This window comes from Poecile atricapillus, chromosome 21 (assembly GCF_030490865.1).
Source record: "Poecile atricapillus isolate bPoeAtr1 chromosome 21, bPoeAtr1.hap1, whole genome shotgun sequence".
Classification (NCBI taxonomy): Eukaryota; Metazoa; Chordata; class Aves; order Passeriformes; family Paridae; genus Poecile; species Poecile atricapillus.
Window position 1 is genome coordinate 8,814,795 of NC_081269.1, and position 26,295 is coordinate 8,841,089.

A 26,295-nucleotide genomic window follows, 5' to 3' on the forward strand; every position below is an offset into this window, starting at 1 on the left:
CTTAAGACAAACAAAGGTTTACTCCAATAAGGTCAAAGAAACTTTCAAGAGGGCAATTTATTTATTTGAAGAACAAGTCCCTGGGGCAGAAGACTTGCCCCCAAGAACCAAACCCAAACTGTACTGTATGTCACAAGCAAGCTTGTATGTCTAAGCAGGGCTGAGTACAGCATTCCTCTAACCTCCAGAGCCTCCAGTGCTGCCCAGCTGCAGAAGCACAGACACACACCAAGGCTCCCCAGCTGGCTCTTTCCTTGCTGGATAAACAAGTCACAGGCTCTGGCTGCACAGTGGTGACTCAGGACATTATCATCACAACAAGACTCCAAACCAAGCCCACCCACGGGTAAAATCAAAGCTTGAGGACTGCATCACTGACATCCCCACCCTGATTTTGGCCTTTAGCAGGAAAACTTCAAACACCTACACCAGGTTTTCCTTTTGGGTTTTGCTCTTGTAAGCACAGCTAATGAATAACAGAATAAAAATGCCAAAATCGCTTTGCTCCAGTATTCCTGTTTTGAAAGTGAGCTAACCCTACATCACATTGATTTGTGATTTTACTGAGGGCTTGGACAGACCAGTCCAAAGTTTAGACATTGGAACTAAAATGCCAGATTTTACTCAGAAAAGTGACAGGGTGTACAGGTCCATGACACCCATACAAAGACAGCCCAAATAATTAACACTCAGCAGTCTAAGCTGCTTCCTGCTCCTTTGAGAGCATCCTTTTTTCTCAGGTGCAGTAACCAAGGTCCAGGTTACTCTGAGACCAAAGCTCACCTCTGCTGTGTCTGGACATCCATGACCAGGGAGATGTAACCCTCAATGAGAGAAAAGGAGAAAAAGCGAATGTGTCCCGAGTCTTCGTTGCCCACCACTGAGTCTTTTACTCTGAAGAAACAGAAGAGGATGACATTAACTGAAGATAGAAGAGCACAAAAAAGGGTTTTTAAAGCAGATACAGCCAGTGAAACCAGAAATGTTCTTACATTGACTTGGCAAAGTGACACCGAGTCCTGCTGTATTATACTGATTTGATTTTTTTTTTATTCTGCAGGTGGAAAACTATCCAGTCCCCACAAAACTCTCCATCCCTGCCTCAAGATCACCTCACAAGAGGCTGTGGGTGAGAGCCACAGGCCACGAGGGGCAGCAATCCAGGCAGCCGTGCGTGCTCTGGCCCTGTGTGGATTGTGGCACACCGACCACGTGGCTACTCCTGCCTCACTCTGAAAACACTCAGCTTTCCAAAGCCAGCCCATGTCTCTGGGCACCCTCCATCACCTGTTTGGCTTCCACCTGTCAGGACAACCCTCTTGAGCCTGTGAAACCTCCCTCTCTCCCTCAGAGCAGAGCACTGGAGCAGCACAGAGCCACAGCAGATCCCTGGGCACCCCAGAGGAGCAGTGGGAATCTGTGCCTCCAGATCCTGGGCACAGCTCTCCTGGAAGCCCATCTCCCTGCAGGACCTACCCATTGGAGTAAAACATGACATCCATGAGGAGTGTAGCAACAGTGGGAAGGGTATCTGGATCCAGGCTGGTGACGCAGAACATATTACTTGGACTGGAAAGAGGATGAATGACAGGCCTCTGAACTGGAAGAGACACACACAGACACACAGAGCTGTGAAGCCACACCTGCAGCAGGCTCCTGTCCCATCAAACATGTTATCCATGCACTGGCAATGGTCACAGAGAAAGCTGACAGCATTTGGGAGGCAGTGCCTCGTTGCTGAAGCCCTGTTTGCTCTCACACAGGGAATGAGGGGCCTGTGGATAATCTGCTCCTGTGCTGTCTCCCTGGTTTGGGGTGGTGTTACCATCAATGCCCTGCCCAGCTCTCTGCTCCAAGGGGCTTTCAGGGTGCATCGCATTGGGACAAGCTAAAGGAAGTGTCAAGAGAAACTGAAAAGTGGAAAAAAATGCAGGCTTCCACCATTAAAAGGCAGGGCTATGGAAGGCATTTCTCCAGCTGTGGTTGTTGGCAGTCCTTCCTGTTTTCCCTCATTTCTAGGGACCTATTTTGCCATAATATCTTGAAAAATTAAAAACCAGCTGCCATGCAGCAGTTTGTCTAACAGATTGCAGCCAGTGGCTGAAAAGCAGCCAGCATTTAGGCATGCAACCAATAGAGCAACACAGCAAACTGCATACCAGTGCATTACCAACATGTGTTTCACTGTGCCCTTTCTTGATGCTTTTTTTCTTTAAGACTCATTTCCTTAAACAAGGTGATTGTTAGCTCTTCAGTGATGAAAATGAGTGGCTCTTCATGATAACTGATCCCTGCTTTGTTTGGTTATAGGCAAAAAATTACACATGTCTGTAGGAAAACATATGTATATAAATTGTTCCTTTTCCTGATTGTTCTCTTTGGCTTGATACTTGTTCCTCTGGCCTGCAAACATCCAAAGGTTCTGTACAGCCCTGGGCTCATTGTGGCCTTGAGCCTCACTGAAATGTGGAAGTTGAAAATCAATCTCCTCTGTGCATCATTGCAATACTTAAACAAGTTTTAGAGAAGCCATTTTCCTTTGGAATGTTGAAGCATGGAAATATGGGCTACAGACATACACAACATTATTTTTGCAACTGCAATGAACTATACTTGAACCTTCTGTCCTACAAAAGACATGTCTTCTCTAGAAAAAGTAGCATTAAAAGGCCAAAATTCAGCTAAAATTACTGGCACTGCTCAGAAAGTTAAGAACCTACTCTGTACTGGGATAGGCTCGTAGGATTATAATCTTACAACAGGATAAATGTTCACCCAAATGTTGAAGGAAGCTAGGAGACAGGACTCCCACCCCATGCATCAGGAAGCTCAAAGCCCTGGCAAGCTGAGCCTGTGCTGCTCCTTACCTAGTTTTGGTTTGACAAATCCATTTGTTACCCCAAAGTCATCGGCAGCCACTGTCTCCCCATTCACTACTCTGAGGATGGTGAACTCGGCAGCCAGCGTGTGCATCACGAAGGGCAGGTCTCGCTCACGCACCTGAAGGTGACAACAGCATTACCTGGTGATGGTGTGCACCACAAATGACAAAACACTCAGGGGAGGGAGTAAACATACTTTAGGGCACAGCAAAGTGGACACAGCTCCTGTTGAGCCAGGGGATAGCTACCAATTAGGTGTATCTTAAGAGAAACACACTTGGTTATCAGTAGGATTGAGCACCAGAGTGCTTTTATGACTGTAAATGAATGAGGAGATTTCTAAGCCAAGAAATGCTTCACCTCTTTTCCAGCATTCCTTCAACAGCTCAGCACTGCCTGCTCCTCAGTCTTGTTTCCTCAGGAAATAAGGAAATGCACACACACGTGTGTGACAGGAAGACAGGCTGTCTGTCTGTACCCAAAACAACTCTGGAGCCTCTTGGCCATCACCAGCCAACCTGACAGCAGACACTATGTTCCTCCACCTTTCAGAAAACCAAAGTTTGATGGTGGGAAGTACTGCCAGTACCTGCATTTCAGGAGAGACTGCAGTGTAGGCCCAGCACTCTCACTAGACACCAGACCACCCATGACAACAAATGCTTTATACCATGGCAAAAGCTCCTGAGATGTCAGAGGGCCTGACTACAAGGAACAGAGCTCTGGGGGAAGCTCACTTTGCTGCTTCTGCCACTCCCAGACAACTTCTTCCCAGAATTGCCCAAGTGAACTTTCATCTGGTGGCAATAGCTCTGCCTGGCCCCCTCATGTCCTCTTACCAGGATGAAGTCCGTCTGGTAGGTGGAGAGCATAAACACTGAGATGTTTTGGTCAGCTAGAGGTGCTATGACTGACTTGGCAATTTTGGTCACTCCGATGGGCTGGGAGCTGGAGAAACCACCTCCACCAGACACCACGTTGAGGGCAAGCCATGTTGCATCGGCCACGCTCAAGTGTTCCGAGGAAGGAAGCTCTGCAGAGACACAAGGGGAGGACACAGGTTTGTTTCAGAGGCAGAGAGAGCCAGGTCCACTCTGTGCTTAGCACAGACCTCAGTGCAAGGATGAGATGAGCCCACTCATCCCAACCTCCTGGGCTTCCCATGCTGCTTCACAGGATCCTACTGTGACACTCTTTCTTGTAAGGATTGCATAGATTTCCATGGCAGGATTCACAGAGATTGTCAAGGACAACACAGGGAACTGCAGGTGGCTCAGAAATTCACTTGGATGCCAGTGACCAGTTCTGCTGACCTTCCCAAGTGCCTGTCCTGGTTACAAAAGGAGAGTGCCAATGTGGGTGTAAACAAACTGTATTTTACTCCCCTCATTATAGAAACAAACAGTTCAGATCCAGACTAACAAATACATAATCCCAGCTAGATCTACTTGGTGTAAGGAACCTGATGTCAGATGCAGATCCAGCCAGCAAGGACACAGCAGATGTGCCAGGGGAGGTTACACACACAGCTCAGAGGTGAAATGCAGCCCAGCATAAACCCCAGCATTGCTGCTCTTGCATCAGCACTCTGGCCCTTCAGGCAAGTGCTTGCATGTCTCCATGTCCACACACTCCTGGCTCCTCCATGCAATATCCTTTCTTCCTCCTTCAACGAGACCTTTGGGAGTTGTTTCTGTACAGCCCCAGACACAGTGTAATAAATTCCTAACCTCACCCCCTCTGAATCCTCAGGCACCACTTCCCTGAGACACTGACAGCACTGAAAACCCAAAATGATCTGAATAACAAACACATTTTGCTCTCTTCAATAACCTCAATTGTGTGTAGCATGAAAACAACCCTGAGCATACACACTGCAAACAGTGGGGGCACTGAGGGCTCTGCCTCTGCATTTTGATGTTTAGCTTCATAAGCCAATGTTTCTTTTATAATAATCACAGCTTACATGAAAACTAGACACCAGGGAGAGGGGGTAAGTTTGTGCATTAATCAACAGCATGTTATGTCAGAGAGACCTGTGCATGTTGCTTGAAGCAAATTATTGCAGCAAAACACCATTTTCTCACCAGCCCTTTGCCTCAGAAAAGCACCTCCAAACCCAAGCTCCCTGCATCACCTGGCATGGAGAAACTAAAGATCAAAACAAGTGCTGCTGAGCTCCACGTTCCAGGCTCCTGTTCTCACCTGATCCCACCTGCAGAGCCCAAGCTCTCTGACAACTCACTTCTGGCAACGAGACCACAGCTCACCTCCTGCTCTATAGACAGAAGAGAATATTCCTGCTTTGTACAGGTGAGAAGGACTGCAATTCATTAAATACTGGTTTAAATACAATTTTGGGCCAGGGATGTGACTGAAGATGAAGCATTTTGTGGTGGACAGAGGCATTATCCTATTTTACTCCAGCAGCAGCTGTGCTGGATGAGCTGCCCCAAGGAAACCTCATCAAGCTCTTCCTCAGGGGGAAGGAAGGCTGATTTGCTCATTGCACTTGTAATTACTCAAAGTGTTAATAATTTCTGGGTTTATGTGTTTAACAGGCCCTATGAAGTGTGACAAAGGCCATTGCATTTGCTTAAATAATCTGCTTCTCATGATTCAATTAACTTGGAAAAATATATAGGAAGTGATTGAAATACCAATTTTGGACACGGTTTCCACTAGGCAGCCGGACAGAAAAGTACATCCCAAATTTTAATGAAACAAACCTAGGCTGAAAGCTCAACAAATTCATCTAAACAGTGTTAAATAAGCCATGTGGGATGGTGCTTTGCCCAGGAAGCAAAACCCAAAGAGAGCTGAAAACACCACTTTTAACATTAGCACAGACTCAGTGAGGCAGAATAAAGTAATAAATAAAGTGCAAAAAGAGGAATTACCCACATTCCAGTACCAACTCACCATCACCACCACTTTCCCCACAGGAGAGCAGAGCTCCAGGCCCCCACAGCTCCAGCATTGCCACATCCCTTGTCCTTCCATGGGGCAGAAATCTCTCTGCTGGGCTCTCAAGGTCCTCTTGTAACTGATTTATCAGAGTGCAGTCACTCCTCCACTTCTGATCAGTGCATTATCAACACAGATAAAAGATCAGAGATTTGGGCTTTGTTTATTATAATCTGGGTTTTTATTTTGACCTTTCATTGGGATGAAGCCTTAAGATTTCTCTGGTTTTGCTGTTCTGGCTTTGCAGAGTTGCTAGCAGAAGGCACCAGGAGCAGTTCAGCTGCCTGCAGGCTCTGTAACCATCATTTGCTGCCCAACATGACAGCTACCACAGTCTGGAAGAGCAGGCTTCCAGGCTCAAGCTGTCATTCCATCCATGGTCTCTGGCATGGAACACCACCAGCCTCGACAAGATGTGATCATTGTGATAGTCCAGGATGATTTTCCCTGGCAATGCTGGGTACCAAGTGCTGGTGGGCTCCAAAAGCCTGTGGGGCTGCTCTCCACTGGCACAAGTATCAGACTAATGCCAGTCCCTGTGCAAACCAAACCCAGCCAACATGTCAAATAACATTTAGGGTGTGAGTAACTGCTTACTCACAGCACAGGTGATTTACAAGGTGTGGAGTCTGTCCAGAGCCTCACTGGCCCATCTGGCAGCCCCAGTTGAAGCAGAGCAGCTTCCCTAGCACATGTCATCCTGGGATGTGAGGTGCTGAGTATCACACTGGCCATAATCGGCTCCTGAGCTCCAAAATCGATACCATTTCCAAGGAGGACAACAAACATTGGCTGGAGCCCAAATAGGATTGAATTGCTGCCGCTGGAGCACTATGCAACGCTGTAAGTACTGTGAGCTGCTGCTCCATGTGACATTCCTAAATTATCCTTGGAAGGATGATGGGATGATGATGAGATTCCAGCTCATGGGTCTTTGCATGCCAAAAGAAGTCACAGAAAGCAGGAAAGGAAGATCTAGTTTACAACTCTGACCAAAGAATCAGTCTGACAGTGTCAGTCTACACAACATCAGAAAAACAACATTCTTTCTGCCTACATTTTCTACCCTGAAGACCCCTCAAACACCCTGCACAGCAGGAGGCACAGCACTGGGAGAGAGCTCCAACTGTAAGTCATTAAAAATAGAAGTGCTACATAATATATATATAATATATATAAATATATATTAAAAATACAAGTGTTGCCAACTTCATAATAAATTGAGAGAGCTCTTGCCCAATGCCAATGGTCCTTACTACTCTGGAAGTACAGAAATTTTTGCTGCAGAATGCTTTGCTCTGCTGCATGGACGAGCCAGTGATCCAGCACTGTGCTTCTTCCACAGGAGCCCACCAGGGCAGCAAAAACATCCTGGGGATGTTACACTGCAAATCTTTACTTCACAGAGGATACAAATAACTTCTCTTTTGGCCTCAAAACACAGGCTGCCAGCTTTACACTTAATAACCGTGAGCAAAGATTTTTGCTGCCACCTAAATTGTAAGCAAGATCCTGTGGGCAGTTTGCAGCAGAGAGAAGTGGCTGCCAGGCAGAAAATACTTGGTGTGAGTTTGATCTGAGGGCCACGGAGCACTCCCACACCAAAGGACTTAGCTAAGCACAAGAGCCAAGCAAGATGAAAGCTCATCATTTAGCTTTGAGCTGGGTAACATGGTTATTAGGTCCAAAAAGTTATTGCTTATGTGCACAGGAAAAGGAAGAAAATCCCACAGCTCCAATCCAGCTGAAATCATCTCACATGCCAACAAGCTTGAGATCATCCTCGGAGAAGTCAGCACACCCATGACCAAGCAGCTTTTGCTATTTTTTCCATTTATGTTAATAATTTGGTCAGCTATCACTTTCCTCAGAGGACAATATAGGAGGTGATCAGAGAATCAGGAAATGGTTTGGGTGGGAAGGAACTTTTCCAAGCCATTTCATGCAACCTTCCTGCAAAGGGAAGGGATGTCTTCAACCAGAGCAGTTTGTTCCAAGCCCTGTCCAACCAAACCCTGAATGTGTCCAGGGATGGGGTATCCACCCTTTGAGGCTGTGCAGAGGCAGGGACAGATGTCAGCCCTGCAAACATGACTTGAGACATGAGGAGTGCAGAGTCCCCAGCTCACACACACCAGCAGCAGGGAGACATCCAGGCCATGGCAGGGATTTTTGAAGCTCCACATACTTATTAAATAATAAGTTTGCTACCAACAAATGTGACAGCACATTTCTCCAGGATCACAGCAACAGGGACAGAAGACAAGGGAGTCCTCTAAGACCTTTATTGGAGGGAAAGACAAACACTATCTTTATTTTATAAAAATTAGTAGACTCAAACTTTAATTTCTGTGTCTTTTATTGCTCTCTGTGTATCTCAGATTTGCTCTTGATGCACCTGGGCATCTTTGCAGGACTGGATCCACAGCCAGGGAACCTTGCCACCTCTGTGTGCTTCTGTGTTTCTGACACTTTCTCCTAACAGAGCATGCAAAACTGAGAGGGTTTTTTAAATTCCAAACACCCTCAACAGGGAAGCTGTGAAACCTGTCATCTCATTTTCCTATTTAGGTATTATCCCACTCACACAACTGTCAAAAGAACATTGTTAAAGTTCATAAACTCACACACTGTGCAGTGAGGAAGTAACAGATTGATGTTTTATATATCTGGCCCCAATGTTTCTGTGCCTCAGTTTCCTACCCATAAAGTGGGCACAAACCCCCTCTTTCTCCTAAACCTTGCTCTCAAGAACCAGCTGACCTCTTCAGCAGAGGTTTATTTACATCTCACAACTGAAGCATTTCACAGCTAACGCAAAGCAGCATGGAAAATTCCTGCACGAAGATTTGAATGTCTAAAACCAGGTTAGAATGGGAGATTGTACAGCAGACACTAAATCAGCTCAGCCATCTTCACTGAAGCTTCACTGTCCATGTAAACAAACTGCAGGGGCAAGGGAATATTCTGAAACAGATGGAAACTTTTTATGTAAAGTACCTACTTTTCCTAAACTGTCCCACCCACTATCCCCCAGATCACAACTATTTCTGCAGCCAACATGATCCAGCAGCTCCCAAGCAAGGCCTTTATAAAAAAATTTAGGGAAGGGGGTCTACACTGCCAGGCATGCAGGGTGGTGCTGGGAAAAGGATTCACAGCAGCTCAGTTTCCAATTTGTGAGATGTCTTTCTACTCCCCTTTTCCTACTCTATCTGTGAATTTGTGGAGGGACAGAGAGGATATTCAGTAGTGTTTGAACTGGGAAGATCTTTCCTTGGCTGGGAGGTGCCAAATCAATCTGCCATTTCTGAAAAGCCAAGCATACACCTGTAAGGGCTGCACACACTCACTCAGGCAGATCCTACTTTCCTATAGATGAAGTCCTTAAAGCAATGGCTGAGTCACTGCAGCCCTTTCAAAGGTGTGGGAGTGACCCTTCACCTCCTGCCAAAGCAGCAACTCTGCCAGAGGGACAGGATCTACCAGCCAGCCCAGAAAGAGGCAAGGAGTGCAAATAATGCCAATGACTCCCTCTCCCCTGCCACCCCTCTGCCTGCTTACAAGCCACCTTAAAGCTGTCCTTCCCCTCTGACACAGCCTGCAGCATTCCATCCAAAGGGGTCTGAGGCACGGGAGCTTATCTGAGTCTCTGCAGGGGCTGGTTTTCTGGAGGGAGATAGGTGTTACATTTTTCAAAATCTGCTTATGATTCAGGGGTAGACAACTGCTACTCGTTTCTGCTTACATGCACACACCACCTGCAGACAAGACTGCTCCAGAAATAGGATTGCAAAGCTCATTCCCCCTGCTCTGGAGGGGTGCACGTGGGGTGAAGCCTTGCCAGCACTGGAGGGATGCTCCCTTTAGCCCCATCCTGCTGCCACACCAGCCTTACCCTGAGGAAGAAAAACAACCACTGATTTTATTGAAAAATACAAACCCAAGTCTTCCAGGTAAATGGAACCAGTGCATAGAAGCTGGAGAGAGAAATGAATGCAGATGAGTTTTTTTTTTATCTCACCTCCTCCCACCAGTGCAGGGAGTTGGCAACATTACATCATCCCACACCTCCACCCCCTGGATCAAACCCTGCACAGGCACAGCTTCTGCTGAGGCTGCTGGAAGCAAGAGCCAGGAAAATTAACTCTCTGCTGTGCAGGATGCACTTCCAGCAGTGGCCCAGTGCTGGATTTTGTGGTCAGCTGCTACAGACAGGGATGTCTGAATCCTCAGAGATGTGCAACCCCAGCAGCCTCTGCCTCCAAGTATTTATCTAGCCAAACAAGGATTTTTAGAACAGGACAAAGAGTCTGACTTGCTCCCAGTCTGTCCCAAACAGGACTAAAGATGGGCAAAGAAGGCACCTGATACCTCGAGGACTAGGCTAACAGTTTTGATAGAGGGACACAACATGACTGAGCAGGATCGTGCATTTCCACCCCCAGACTTCAATTCCAGAACTGGGTACTGTCAGTATCAACTTCCTCCATCCCCGTGTGGCCTTCCAGAGCAGCTGCTGGCTGAGGCAGAGGCACGGGCATCTTACAGAGAACAACACAAAAGCTTTTCTTTGCAGGAAATTAAAAAGCAAGGAAACAAACATCAGCACTTGCGCAAGCCCCAGACTGGCTCAGACGGAAAATTACCTTGAGGTTGTTTGTGTTCCAGATCAATGGATCAGCTGCAGTGCGGGGCAATTAGCACCTTGAAATTATTCAGCAAGTTTTTGCATTTCTGATCTGTAACCCACAACTGAGGTTTTTGGCACTGTTGCTGGAAGGTCAGGGAAGGATCACACAAGAGCAAGTCCCAGGCACAGAGCACTCACAGAGCATAATCCATCAGCTGCCTCCACCAGGAATTTGCTATGTTTTTAATTCAAAGAATCTCTTTCAAAAACAAAAAACCCACTCAGGCATTCATGCCAAGATGGCAAGCTGGTGGCCCAGAGCTGGTGGAACAGCACAGGGAGGATCCCACACTCAGGGCAGCCAGCCTTACAGAGATGCTCAGCTACAAGATCTGTGAGATGTTGTGAGAGGAGATGGGGAGCAGGATGGGGTGGGGTGAGATGGAAAAGGCAGGTTCATGCATGAAGAAAAACACTCTGAGAAGGGCTCTGCTCCTGCCTGGCACTAAGAACACTGCTGGGCAGCCTGCTCATCAGCACTCCTGCCTGGAGCAGGACAAAGTGCCTGCAGAGCTGATGGGGAGCTGAGAACCTGGATTTCTTTCTGCCTCCAAGGATCATATAGGACATTTCAAAACTTGGACCCTTCTTCCATGTGAACTGATGATTTCTGGCACTGTTTTGTTGAAAGATTCAGTAGGAGAGTCCAGGACATGTACCAGAAGACAGGAGGTTCAGCCAAGAGGACAACTTTGGTCCTGAGCCATTATGAAACAAAGCAGGTGAGCCACAAAAATCAACAGTATAGGGAAACCCACACCAGATGATGCTACCAAATGCACATTGTCTTCAAGATCTCCCAGGTAAACTCAGGTATGTTGGATATCCAAGAAGATGCTGTGGGAGAAGGTGGAAGAGAGCTACAGGGATAGGTTTTCAAACAATAAAAAAGCACCAAACTGGAAGAGATGGCACTTAAAGAGTTTCCAGCAGTGGTATTTCTAAGGACTTAATTCCCAGATATCTGAAGAAAATGAATACAGGGGCCAGGAGCTTCCCCTTGCTCAAGGTAGGCATATATTTAAAGAAGCAATAGCAGAGAAGAGCTGGGTTGTATATTCCCCACTGGAGACAAACCATGGCATTCTGTTTTTCAGTGCTCAGGTTTAAAAATATCTCCCAAACACGACACTTCATTTCAGTAGGCAGTACCAGGGGATTTTATCATTACTTCATCACAGGATCAGCTCTCTTGCAGCTTCACACCCCATGGTGAAGGACTGCCTTTCCTGGGAAGGGATAATCCCCACAGGATAAGAGCATTTCAGAGAACAGGCACACACCTCCCAATCTTCTCCAAGCACACTATTTACTGAACACACACAAGTGACAACACAAGTAAGTATGATGGTGATTTTCCCTGGATGGATAACCATCTTCTCCCCTCTGGAGGCCCACCTCCAGGCTGTGCTGGATATAAACAATCAGGTGCTCCTCTGGCTGCAGTGGGTGAAACATCATCACTCACCCACTCGCATTCTGGCACGTGAATAAACTTCCCTGCAGTTTGTGTTTCTCAGGAACCCTGCAGTAGTAGTCATGGTGACAAAACTGGGGTCCTTGGCAACACACCAATGATGCTGCAAATCTATGATGACTAATCCTAAAAGCTTAATTTAGAGAAGTCATTTAAATGCTTAAAGATATGCAGGTCACTGCAGGGGGTGATTTAATGGCTATGGCATATTTGGTGGTGAAACTGTTGTACAGGAGGAACAGCCAGGGCATCTTCTGACCATAAAATTATGTGGATTTTTAATATAAGATGTAGACTAAAGGCATTTAAAGGAAAGCACAATTTAAACATAGGCACAATAACAAACCCAGCTGATTTCCAGTCTAAGAGCTGGTCAGAGCTTCCAGGTGAAACAGTGTTTTAAATAACAATCTCACAACAATATCACTGATACAGTGCTCCCTGGTTTATTTGTGCCTTTTCAGGATGTAATGAATGCATTTCCCACGGGAGAGCACGTACAGGACAGTGGATCTTGTTCCCTATTCCATGCTTCAGACCTCCAGCTTTTTCCTGGCACTAAAAGATTTATGGTCATGTCTTCAATTAAAATGCTGCTGTTGTCACCAAGAGAAGTGCACCAAGGTGAGTGTATTGCTCTAACTGTGCCTGGCTGGACTGGCAAGGCAGTAGTAAATCCTCTGCCTCTTTTTCCACAGCTACATATTTTTTTTCTCCCCATCTGCCACCTGTGATCTGAAACACAAGGAAATGGAGGGTGGTTTCTATTCACACACACCTCAGCAAACGGTTTTTGTATAGACTCTCTCCCTGCCTTTATACAAATAAAGGAATAAGCACTGCACACCGTATCTTACCCCAGGGAAAGCAAATCATGCTGGCCTGAGTCTATAATCTGTATCCCAGAGTCCTAAACAATTATCACTCACCTAATTTGCTGTGGTTTTGAGTAAGCATCCACATCACTCAGCAATTACCAGAGACAAGCATCAACACAGAACCAGGAGAAAACATCTGATCACACATGACACGATTTCTATGTCCTGATCCACTGCTTTAACCCAGTACCTGCTGCCCTTTCTACACAGGCATCTTAGAGCAGCAAGGCTTCCTGCATGTGACCATGAACTAGGATGTGAAGCACATTCCTGTGGTAGAAACTCCTCCAGTTAAAAGCAAGCAGACAAAAATACTTGTTGGATAAAATCTTAATTCTGCTTACAAGGATTTCCTCTTTATTAAAACTTGACACAACATAACTGCCCTTGTCACTGCAGCTGACATGTAGCCAATGCATACACAAAGCACCACTGGTTCCCTTCATTAGTTGGCCAACATATCTGTTCCTGCAGAAGAAATTGAGTTTACCTACAAGTTACATGCACTCCTGCTTCATTCTGTTGCTGTAATAAAGCAACAGCAACAACAATAACTATGAGAGGTACTAATGACTTTTGCACCTTCAAGAACAAAACATGTCACTTGGTGTACATAATGCTTGTGTGGATGCAATCTCAAGATGCTTCTTGCGTAAATTCATGCAAAACAAATACTCTAAGTCTTGAAAACAGACAAAACCTTTGCTCTTCTGAAAAACAAAACCCCTTGCTGATCACATTTGGGGATTAAAACAATGATTCTGGAGGGCTTGGACAGTTCTCTCCTCACCTTATGCCTGCAATGTAGCTATTATGTCCTTGACCATTTTTCATTAGCAGGATGCATTTACTGTAGTAACAAACCTCAATATAGATTTATGCCATCACACACTCTTAGTGCTTAGGTACAGAACAGTACCTTCAATAATGAACAGAAATGGCAATGCTTTACATCAATTACAGCACAAGATGGGAGTCTAAACCCCGCTTTCTGAATCCCTCTGTGTGAAGTTGCTTCAACCACAGCTCAGCTTTGTCTCTGGTGATAACATGTCTACTACCCTCCCCCAGCACTACCACGAAGCTTTAATTAAAGCACTCACACAATTCTGTCCTACATCTTGTTATTTACAATATTGTAAGGCTCTGTGCAGACTGAAATCCTGGATATAAGGAGGTTTTTTGCTCATGGATTTTTCAGCCAGCACTATTTAGACTTCTGTTGTCCAAATCAAGAAACCTTGCTGGGTGCCTATCATTGGTGCAGCTCACTGCTGATGTCTGGGTCACCTCCCTGCTGCTCCTCCTTGGGTCACTTTCAGCAGCCTGTCATGTTCCCTTGCGTTAAGGGGACCACAGCTGTCACACCCACCATGTGTAGGGTGTCATAGCTGATGTCCTCTTCCCTCCTCAGTGTAGGGTGTCATAGCTGATGTCTTCTTCCCTCCTCAGTGGAGGGTGTCATAGCTGATGTCTTCTTCCCTCCTCAGTGGAGGGTGTCATAGCTGATGTCCTCTTCCCTCCTCAGTGGAGGGTGTCATAGCTGATGTCCTCTTCCCTCCTCAGTGTAGGGTGTCATAGCTGATGTTTTCTTCCCTCCCCAGAGAGGCTGCCACTGCCCTCAAGCCCAAGGCACCTCCATTGTGCAGCACTGCTCAGTCTGGGCTGCTCAGGAATTGGTGCTCCAGGCTCTGCCCAGCCACACTGATGTTGTGCTTCAGAGGGGAAGGACAAACCATGGTCTGCATCTCACCATGGCCAGCTCTGGGTATCTTGGGGTGCCCATTTCTGCAATTGTAGCTGGACTGAGCATCTGGGCAGGTCCTGCTGGCACTTCCAGGGGAAGCTTCAGGATGGAAAATGCAAGGTGCTTTTAGCTGCAGCTCAGCTACAGGAGAACCACTTCCTGTAAAACATTACCTATGAAGCTGTCAAGTTCTCAATGTCTGCTGCAAAATCTAATCCCTGCTACGCTTTACGCTCAGCTTGGCCTGGAACCCAGAGTCTGCCATAGACATTTAAAGCTTAGCTGAACAAAGCATTAAGAGAAAGGCTCTATGGACCAATGGCATGGTCAGTGGGGTGTGCAGAGAGGTGACCTGAAGAGGGATTTACCATTTCTAAAACTCCAGTTAGAAGAAAAAAAAATCGAGAGTGGACAAGAAGAGGGATAAAAGACAGAATGGGTTGCTGTGCTACCTAGGGGACTTGTAAGTTCTTCTCAACATCTGCAGAAGGAGTTGAATCCAGAATCAGAAACCCTGGGATGATGCTAGTTAAATGCTTCAATGAATTGGAAGTTATCTTCCAGTATATTTTTAGTTGGAACCAACAGACATTACATAATGGCTATTATATAACAGCACTACAGCTACAAATACTGTCTTTTAGGCTTTTTGTTTGGTTGCTTTTCTTTCTTTCTCTCACCCTCTTTTTCTTCAAGATTTTCTCCTTAGTGAAGGATTGATCAATAAATGCACTTTCCATCAAATAAATGAGGCAGTCAAATCCTTAAGAGAAAAAACAAATGGAGTAAAAATATTGCTACTAAGCCTGTGAGTGCTTCTCTCTTGCCCAACCTCAAACAGAATTAACTATTCCCAGAATAGAAATTCCACTAAGGCTTTTCTGTAGTTTAAAGGGACAGGCTGTGATTCTGTGCAGACACTAAATTTCTCAATACTGTTTTTTCTCTATCTCAGAGTGATAGTTCAGAAGACAAAAATAAGAGAGTGGGGGAGAACCACTACGTAAGAGCTGCTGAGGAAAAAACTGAAAGTTTTTTTTTATCTCCTGGAAAGATCATTGCCTGTTGGTGCTCCTTTAAAATCTTCTTTGGCATATTTTTATCTTTTCTTCTTAACAGCCATACTGGCAGAGCAACAAAGACTTTTGCTTCCAGACTATGTGCTACATAAAAAAGAGAAGAAAGTTTCCAGAAGCTAGAAATATTTCCTTTCCTACACTTCCTATCTCTGAACCTAAAGAGAGCCAAAGCAGTCACAAAGCCTCTGGATGCAGAAATAAAATCAGTTCAGTGGCACACCACAAGCTCCCACATCATGTCACCCTACCAGCTTGGGGAAGGGTCCCCTGTGCTTCTGGAACCCCCAGCACAGAGCTTTCCTGACCAACACAGCACTCCCAGGACTTCTGCCTTTCTCATGCCAGTCCTCTAAAAAAATGAGCTGATTCCAGGAAGAGCAAGAGACATAATCTGACAAATAATCTCTTCTTTGCTAGCAAGCTGCTCCCTTCTGTTGTTTCTCTCTTCCATCTCCCTAAACCTGGAAATGCCACTCATGCTCTCCTGACCTATAAATAAACCAAACCCTGGACTGCCTAGATGGGAAGGCAGCGTGCTGTGTGCTTCACTGGTGTCACACACAGGAACAAAAACAACGCTGGCAGAGTGGGGAAACTAAAAACACAATGCAGCCACTTGGAGAGCACTTTGTCAGCTCAGGGAGAGACTTCTTGACTTTAAAAGCCATTGCAGCACACAGCAGACCCCACTACTGACAGCAGCGCTCTGAAAGCAGCAGCTACAGCCCAGCCTGGCAGAGCTGCTCCTGTGAACATGAGCAAAAACCCAAGAAAGCAGGACAAAGAGGAAGCAAAGATATGAAAATGAATTAGCTGGCATGTCAGTGTTAGGTCTGGACTAAAGTAGTGCTGTTAGGGGAGAAGGAATAGCATACAAAAACTTACTGAGTGTACTAAGATACATTTTTACATGGGGAATACTGCCTTGTTTTGTGGACTTCTGCCACCTAGCTATTATGATCTTCGACAATTAACCTCAGGAAGAGGAAATTTGCTGGAAAAACTGGCTTGAAAAGTTATTTTGAACTGTGAAGGCATGAATGCATGAGACTTCTGCAAGTAGTCCATGCTAACCACAAAGAATACAGCCCATTTGTCATTCAGGACTGAAAATATTAAGAGAAACAAGTGTCAAAAGCAGTAGGTTCACTTGCATATGTCACAGACTTCTCCTCAATACAAACCACTTGGGGATTTTACAATAACTGATCGCTTGTACCACTGAAAAATAGCAAACACACATTTAACTGAGACAGAAGTTCACAGTTCTCAGGAGAAAGGCTCCTGGTTCATTACAAAGCTCCTCCTTGCTGAGTCTCCAGCCCCAGGTGCCAAGGATAAAGGCCTTTGATATGGCAGCAGTGGTGCTGCTGCTGAGTGCCCTTCTCAAGATCAAAGCTCTGCAGGCAAACATGGCACAACTCCTTGTTAATGAACCCTTGGGCATGGCTGTGCTTAGACAGCACCAGCTTCCTCCTGCATGGATGCAAAAAGCAGGGGGAAAAGGCATCCTCAGGAATCCAGGGCTGAACAGATGGAGGGGCACTGTTTATCCAACACCGGCTGCAGTTGCTGCTGCAGCGCTGGTGCCAGAGCCGCAGCAAACAGCCTGTCCCCAGACAGCACAGCCACAATGCAAGCGCGCCTGGGGCTTTTCCTGCCTGGGGAAAAGAAAAGGATGTTTAATTTAAAAGGAAGGGAGCAGCATACAGACTGTGTGAACTTGTAAAAATCAGATTTTGCTCTAACGTACTCGAATTTAGGCCAAGGGAAACCAGCTGGACTTTGCAAGGTCATCTCAGTGGACCCAAACATGCATTCCCATTCCCACCCAGCCTCTCTGCACATACCTTTGTGACAGCCTGACATACCAAACCTCTCTCCTGGGAGAGCAGCAGGGTTATCCCTCATAGCCTTGAGGCATAATGCACTGAGGTTCAGTTCCATGGTGTTTCTGAGTTCTTTGGTTTCTTACTTTTAAGAGACTTCCAGGGAAGTGCATACAACGGGATTGTGAAGAATCCTACTAACCAGCTGCATGTCCAAGCACGAGCCTCTGCAAACATGCTGCTGCTGCTGTGCAAAAAAAAAAAGCCAACTCCACTGTAAAGATTGTTCCACTGGATTTAAGATGGAATTAAAACATATTAACTCATATAAGTAATATGTATTAAATTGAAGAATAAAATAAAAAGTCTCAGATCAGCAAAATATGAACCATTAATCAAACAGACACTCTGAAAGACTCTAATGTGAAATCTCTAGTGATTAGCTATGGGCCCTCAGCCAAGGAAGCCTGTGAGCTCTGTTTCACTGACATGTATTTTTAAACAACCTCCAGCAAAGAGGAGCTCCATTTGAGAATACCAGCTTTGGGGGCTGGGACCAGTGTCTGCCACAGATCATCTTGCAAAGCATCTCACTGGATTCCAGTTCTCCATCTAAAAGACTGTGCCCTGCTCCTAATTCCTGCCTGGCTTTTCAAACAGAATCCACAGGGCATAACCACCTGCCTCCTACACTCACACAGTGCACTGCTGTCCCTGCTTGGTGATGGGAGCTGTGTACATTTCTAATATACACCATGCAAACAAAAAAAACACCCCACAGTTGAAAGATCTTCAGGTAAAATACAGCCAGTCTATGGCAGTTAACCCTATCATTCCCAATTGTATTTAATGCATTATCTGAAATCACCCAGCAAGAGGGAACCTGCAGCTTCTTTAACAGCCTATTGATTACATGTATTGCACAACCCATGGTGCAAACTGCTAGAAACATCTCTCAGACTGCATTAACATCACCTGCAACTTCAGGTATGCCAAAAATCTACCTGGGCTAGGTAAGGAGAGCTGACATTTCATCAACCTAGTGGCCCTTGCCTCCTTGTGCTGAGCACAATATGTATTAACTTCTCTGCAAATTGCCCAGAATGCTCCAGGGACACGAGTTTACGCTGTTAACAAACACAGAATTAAGCTGACAGTTTTAAAAGATAAGTAAAATGTTGCTTTCCATTCAAATTAGAGGGAATAAATGATTATTTATAAGCAAAGAACTTCTCCCACAGAGTGTTTATTCTATCCTGGAATGCATCAAGAGGTATCTGCATTACTGCAAATCCTCATCAACAGAAATGCAAATGTTTAGAAAGAGGGAGAAACAGAGGAACAAGATGATCTTTTCCTTCCAGCCCAAACCACTCTATAATGGAAAATAACCCCAGTTAAAAGGTTTTTCAGATTGGTCTGTATGAAAGAAAACAGGCAAGCAGTGCTCATCTAAACTCTGCCAAAGCAGTAACCACTTAAAAGGTGCAAAAGCCCTGGAGCACGGGGGCCAGGACAGGGTGCTGATGGATTAGGCTGCCCAGTGCTGGCCCCAGTGGGAGCCCAGCAAATCCCAGCTGGAAACAGGCACCAAAATCACTCTTCTGCTCTGTCAGAGCCACCAGCTCCCTCCCTGACGGTGATGGTGGGGTTCAACCCCACAGCCACTTCTGCAGCTTCTCGAGATCCTCGAGGAAGAACAAGGCACATCACAAAGGATGGCTGGAAGGACCAATTCTTGAGCCAGAATCACTCCTGTGGCTTGGCTTCTACCTGCCCACCCTGCAGGACATACCAGATGGGGAAAAGAAAACCCTGCAGAGGAAGGTAAGGTGCTAATTATATATAAAAAAAAAGAGCAGCAGAAAAACAACATCAAAATGTTCATCATGCCTCACCAACTGAGAGTGGGTTGATGTAACAAGTTGTTTGGTTTTAAATGCTTGCACTACGTAAGGTTTTAATCTACATTTTTACTGATCACTTGCAGAAACAGCCGTACTCCAAAGGGCCCTGCACTGGTTTCCAGGAGATGTTTCTTGCCCCCATAAGTTTACATTTCCATCTAATCCAGAGAGACCATGGATATAAGCAAAAATGCATTCTGGCTGCTTTCAGAGCATGAGAAGCAAAAGAGAGCAAAGAGGATAAGTAGAAACAAGAATAGCTTAAATTCATTTCTGCAGACATAATCCAAGAAGTGCAAAATGGAACTTCACTGAACATTGCAGGCAATCAAAAGCTAAAGTTAGTCCCATGACAGGGCTTAGCAGAAACTCAGCACAAGCTCTCAAGCAAACAAACAAAACAGACACCTCCAGAATAAACACAGGTTCTGAGAGAACTGACAGAGATGCTGGATGTCCCAGAAAAGGAGGCTTAAAAAGTGATGCAGACTAACCCTGCTCCCCAGCTTTACCCTCTCTTTCCATGCTGCTCAATCTGTGGGCAGAGAGGAACACAGCTTGTCAGGGACTGAAATAGTTCATGCCTTTAACATTGTTAGGAAGGATATTTGCCCATTATAGCAAAAACTGTATAAAGATGCTACAAACACAGAAGCCTCCTTGAAGATGCTGGACTGGAACTTTGGATGGTAAGTTAAGGTGTCTAGATAAGATAAAGGGGATGCTATTGTTCAATCATCTCAGGTCCAGGGACAAACAAACAAACAAGGCTGAGGGAAAGGAATGAATCCACAAGGAGGCCAAACCCAGTAGCTGCACTGAGAATCATCTCTGGCTGGGTTTGGGGTGGGGGGAACCACAGCCCACAGCCTCCCCCTGAAATGAGGAGGGGGAGAAGGAGGTTTTGGGTGTTCCCCCCCACACCTCTTGTCTACTTCTCTTTTCCTCTTTCTCTCATATTTACTATTAAAGAAAACCCTTTACTTAATATTAAATATTAATTTAATTTGAAATAAAAATACTACTGACCTTGGCATATGGTCTTGTTTGCACCTTAATTTGGGCAGAGGCATTTCTAATAACTTTAAAACTGGATCATGACACAGCCCCAGCAGCAGCCTCACACCTCAGCATGCCTTCAGCTTAGACTCTTGACTTCAGGCTGTCCTTCCCAGCTCTGTTCCCAAAGTGCTGCCTTGACACAGCTAACCTCTGATTTTTAAGAGTTAGAACTGGACCTCCAAATCTTGAGTCCCAGAAATCAAAGGATAGATAACTTTTCCAGCTCTGCCCCACTGTTGTGAAATGCCATGGGACAGCATGGTATGAAAGGAAGCATAGAAGAGAAGCATCCCTCAGAACAAAGCCGTTGTGTTTGTACTAGACTCGTGTGACCTCTTCCTCAGAGTAAACAAATCTACCTCAGACACAGTTAGAGATGACTCTTCACTCCCAGAACCTCCAACTGATCCTAAAGATGAAAGAGAGCAAGAAAACACTAAAGATGGGATTGTTGTGGCCCAGTCTCTCCCAAGTGTGGCATAGACGGTCCTACAAACACATAAAAGAAATCTGCACTTGAGTTAATCATCAATAAACTATTTATTTGTTTATTAAGCTTTTATAACTTCCCTATACATGTGCCCTTGCTGAAAAGGGTGATCCTTCTTTTCAATATAGCTGGACATTCATTACCTGTACATTTTCTCCATAGGGTCAGTTTACTGCAGATCCCATGATAGCCTGGAATTTAGGAGCTATTATTTATACTTGGAAAGCAATACATTCCTCATCAGTCAGGGATGATGCTCCACAGTACTGCCCAGTCCCCAGTGGGAGCAGCTCATCCTGCAATGCTGCAAACCAAGTGAAGCACTAATGCATGTGCCTGAGCCCCTCAGTGAAGGTTAAAGACCCATTTAACAGCTGGTGCCAAAAATGGTGGTTCCTTGAGACAACTCACAAATCATCATCCTGCAGCTTTGCTTTACTCAACCACTCTGGCACGGTAATCGAGGATTTATTTTACACATGAAAATGTTTAAAGTGGTGCAATATTGAGTGCTCTGCAGGTGGGAGGCTGCCAAACAGAGGTTGTCACAGGCAGGGACACAGTCCAATTTATCATGAAACCAGTATTTCTATTCCTGCCATTTGCTTTATTTAGTCTCCAGCTTGCTTGTGGGAAGGACAGGGCTGTCTGCAGCCCCAGCAACATTCACCAGTGAGCCAGGTGCCACCCAGTGCCAGAGCTCTGGGCACTGTAACAGAGCTGAAAGCAGCAGCCTGTAGTGATGCAACTGAATACCCCATGAGGCACATACAAGAGGAGCTAAATTAGCACAGGCAAACTGAGTTTTTTAATAACCAGAGGCACTTCTAGTAATAGTTAAACAAACTGCTCAGAAACAAAACCAGTACAACTACCATCTTGGGCACTGAAAGCTGCTAAAGAACTGCAGTTTTAGCAGGGCTTCATGGCCTGCTGCACACGCTGCTGCTTTAGAACCAGCCCATCCTCCTGCCACATGCATTGCAAAGTAGCTGGCCTTTTCCACTGCCCTCAGTTGATCTGAATGAAAGACACCTTTTGTTGTCTGGCAGGTATTTGCTGCCTTGAGCATCCTCGTGGGCAGTGCAAGGAGCAAGTGCTCTAGGGGGCTACTTTCTGCTTACCCACAAATCCAACACCCACCAGCCTGTTCCTCTTCTCTTCCCTCCTCCCACCTCACCCTCTACTACAGCTCAAACTGCATCATCTCCTCCTATTCTCCTTGTTGCTGTGTCCATTTTTACTCTTTTTTGTCTCTTTTTGTCTTGCTCACTGATCCTGTACCCTGTACTCCCTGACACTGGATCCATCCCCTCACCCAAGCAGCCTGTCTGGATCCCAAATACAGATTTGTCCCCTACAATCTCAGATTAGCTATTTATACCTTTATTCAACTTCTTCCTCTGAGGAGGAAGGGTAACACCAGCGTCAGAAACCTCCCCTGCTCCTGAACACCCCCAAGGATCTCTACTCCCAACTGCACCATTGAGGTCTCCCCACAAGCAGGGGTACAGCATCCTCTGCCAGCATGAGCTGCACTGCAGACTGCAAAAAAATCCACCAGACTTGATGTCATTCCTGACACTGTGCTGAAAAACCCTCGGGTACACAAACCTCTACCTGGGCTGAATGACTTTAATGAGGTGAAGGTACCTTCTCACACAAAGACACCTCTGTTGCCAAGGTGTGAGAGGACTAGAGGTCTTCAAAAAATAAACTGTCGATATTTTGCAGTATTTCCTTCCAACTTACTCCTGAGAATGCCTTGAACAAAATAAAAAATACTTCAAGAAAGTGATGGCATAACCTCCCTTCAGGTTACCAGATCTCTCAGAGATTCAGTCAGAGACCATTGGAATTTTACTGGGAAATGCTGGCAAAGTTACCAGAAAGCTGAACTGTCAGCCCCACCTAGAGCAAGCTTTAAACTTTTGCTGACACAGTTCATTATCTTTGCAAAACAAATTGTCCCAGTGAACTGTGACATTAATGTGTGTGATTCTCCAGTCGTTCAGGCTATTAATGTATAAGATGTATTAGGAGTAAGGGCAGAAAATAGCCTTTGCAAAATATTTTTCAGGCCATTAGTTGACAGAATTTTCTACACAATTTCACTCTGGCATTTCTGAGTACAAGTGCCTTCTCCTTGTTAAGTGCTTCCCAACCTGCTAAGCATGATGTGTTTTCAGTGGATGCACTACTCACGTGAAGTATATCAATAACTCCAGCTCTTACTCCACTGTTTCACCCAACTGGAGAAGATCAGGTCAAATTAGGCTTATATTGACAAGCAACTGCCTTGTTTCACTCACCTCAAAAGAATAAAGGTGAAATCAATCTTACTCTCTAATCCATGAGTAACCAAACTGCTAGAATTGAAGAAAGAAGCTGGGAGAAAAACAATAGTTTATTGCACATCTACCCAGTGTAGAAATTATATTATTGTCACTGTTCAGCAACTGAACTTAGTCACACACAGATCAGTAATGAAGCCCTTTTCTGTATGGGAAATTTCTCACATTAAGCCTCTCTGCCTTCTGCTCATCTTGGCAATAAGGACCTTCTGCATTTTTGTTCAAACCTTTATTTTAAAAAACCTTTCTTCCTTCTAGGAACATCTTAGATGTTCCTAGAACATCTGAGCTGCAATAGCTGCTTGGAAAAAAAGTACTTGGTAAACACACAAGGGCCTTTAATATTTTTGCTTCCTGGACCACATGACTATCATTCTTTATGCTGTGGCAGAGGCTAGGAGATCTAGTCACGGACCAGAGACCAGGAAAATAAAAAAGAAACAGAAAAATTCACACCCACATAAAGCAGCAGATGAAAAGCAGTAATTAACTCTTTTCTTTTACCCAATTTTCCACTGAGTGCCTTCAAAGTATCACCTTTCCATTTTCAGACAAGGACAAAGACTGCACCCTATGCCAGGAGCCCAAAAAATCAAAACTGACAACAAAAGTGTCGGAAAAGTGTAGAAAAGTCATCAAAACCCCACTGATCTCAAGCACAGGAATCTCTATAGAACAGGCTGGTTTCTTCCTAGTAAATGTCCCTCCAGAAACTTCTCAGCTGAAGTGACTTTTTAAAGCAGCTGGGTAAGGACTGACAACTAGTGACAAATCCCATCTGAAACATCTAAATATCTGCAGTTCTCTGCAATGAATACCCCAGCACATGCCTTGTGTCCTGTATGGAAGAGCTCTGCTCCCAGTCCAGTGTTCTGCACTGCCAACAGAACATCAACACCCTTTGTCCCAGAACCCAAGTCAAACCAAGGACACTCCTGTGTGGAGAAGACATCTGCTCATGCCCTCCTCCTCCTCACTGTGAAGAGCCAGCCTCATCTTACTGCCCTCACTTCTATGGGGCAGGACAGGAAGGGGTCCTCATCTTTTGGATATTTAAGCCATGTTCAGTGCACAAGGGGCTTGCTAAAACCCAGCTCAATATGCTTAAAATTAAGCAGGCGTAAATGCCTTAAAGATGCAGCCATTACTCCACAAAGAGCTATTAAACCTCCTGCTCTCAAGAGCATTTTTCTTTGGGGTCGTCACCGACTCTGCAGTTCCTTTGAACTTCATGTTTATGAGATACACAAATTGCACTTTTGAAAGCAAACTGGTTTCAGTTTGTGGTTTCCTTTCATCCGAATGGGTGGTAATCTGAGATGATCTGAGGAGCTTTCATGGATTGTCCTTGATTCTTGGATACATAAATACAGTTCCTTGTAAAGAAAGGTACATACAAGCCACTAAACTCAGGCACATTGTGGCATGTTGGCAGCACCCATCTAGGTCAAGAATTTGTTTATACAAATTCTAAAAATGAATTTTGGGGGAAAAATGATATCTGGTCTGTTTAGAGCATGAAAAGCCACGGTAAACATCCACCAGAGCAGGCACTCCTGTCTGCTGCTAACAGCACAGAGCTTGTTTAAGAGGCTACTTTATTTTTGTTCACTGGCTAAAATGCAAAACCAAGCATCCAACAGAGGTTTATCCACATGATGGTCCAGATAAATTCTCATTCCACTTCTTCATAAGCTCAATTCTAACTTTTTAAAAGAAACAAAATAAAACACCTAATTCACCAAAATTAAAACCTGAGGATTTCAGCAGTACAACAAGAGTACTCAAGAGGTCAGGACACAACCTGTCATCCAGTCCTGAGGATTCCCTGCTCTGCTGGGCCTGCCTCATTTATGGATTTCAGTGCCCAAGTGTGAGCTGCTTTTTTATCTCACCAGCTACAGAAAAATTTGTTTTGCTCCTGGCAGATAAAGAGAAAATCTAATATACTTTTCAGTTTTAAGCCAGAGTTCAAGGACAGGTTTTTGAAAAAGGAGAGCTAAAAATGCTTTCTCTTAAACTTCCTCTGTATTCCTGAATAAATAAGTAAATACAAATATAGGTGTATATACACCAACATACACAGGATTTATAAATATATATATATATATATATATACAGGCAGCTCCTAAGTATACAAGTTCAGCACAAAGTGTTTCAGTAAATAAACATCTTAACCAAGCCCAGGGAAGCAGGAGAGAAAAACAACTGTGAAATAAATACCTTGCAGATACAGTTACTTTAGCAGGGCTCTAGAGATTAACAGTTACTTAGTGCTTGCAATCTGCTCAGCAATGTGGAAGACACAAAAATACAGAAATCAGGTTTCTGGGGACCCTCCAAGGGCTTGTTAGCCACAATGCCAGTGCTGCTGACACTGCCAGTCCTTAAAAGTCACCTCTCACATTTTATCAACCTCTTCAATTTCATGTACACCAAAACCAACTCAAAAAATAAATGCAGACTGTGACTGTGGAGATACAGTTCTTCCCAAGTGAGAAAATTCAATAAATGTGGAAGTAGGGAAGCTGGAACTGAAGAGGAGTTGGTGAATTTTGCTGATAAACGTGAGAATGTTTTAGTAGAACACTGTGATGGAAATCCCAGAGAGAGCAAGCCAAAAGAAAAATGGCCAAGCAAACCTGGGAACATGTTTATCACTGTGCCTCGATGGTCTGCAGAAATCTTGGAGAAGGATTATGAAGGAAAGTAAACTGAGTTTTTATGCTACTCTAAAGGAAGCTAATTGCATCTCTGAAGAAGCACGTTGCATCTTACACCTAACTTTGATTCTAGTCAGGATTTAGGATTTAAATACTATATGATTCAAACTCATAAACACATTCATAGAGAGAGGGAGGGGGAAAGAGAGAGGGAGGTATGAACCCAAACATATTGTAATTATTTTGATTTGTCTTCTGGGCATGAAG

General features: G+C 44.9%; 2 protein-coding genes across 9 annotated transcripts in view; one reads left to right on the plus strand and one right to left on the minus strand.

The window, feature by feature from the left end:
- Positions 1–12,768, plus strand: part of RCC1L (RCC1 like) — a 37,204-nt gene extending 24,436 nt beyond the window's left edge. Inside the window, exon 12 of the mRNA XM_058854159.1 lies at positions 12,484–12,768. Coding sequence (XP_058710142.1) covers positions 12,484–12,753 — 270 coding nt within the window. The 3' untranslated portion in view covers positions 12,754–12,768. The remainder of the gene's footprint in view (positions 1–12,483) is intronic.
- The window catches only part of CASTOR2 (cytosolic arginine sensor for mTORC1 subunit 2), a 74,937-nt gene that overhangs the window by 3,896 nt on the left and 44,746 nt on the right, over positions 1–26,295 (minus strand). For 3 of the 8 annotated variants that reach the window (XM_058854166.1, XM_058854169.1, XM_058854173.1), the window contains 5 exons: positions 17,755–17,799; positions 3,722–3,915; positions 2,868–3,000; positions 1,477–1,600; positions 784–894 (listed from right to left, as the gene is read on the minus strand). In XM_058854166.1, the coding sequence (XP_058710149.1) occupies positions 784–894; positions 1,477–1,600; positions 2,868–3,000; positions 3,722–3,915; positions 17,755–17,799 (607 nt within the window). The other 5 variants (XM_058854167.1, XM_058854170.1, XM_058854168.1 and 2 more) reach the window with 3 other exon arrangements.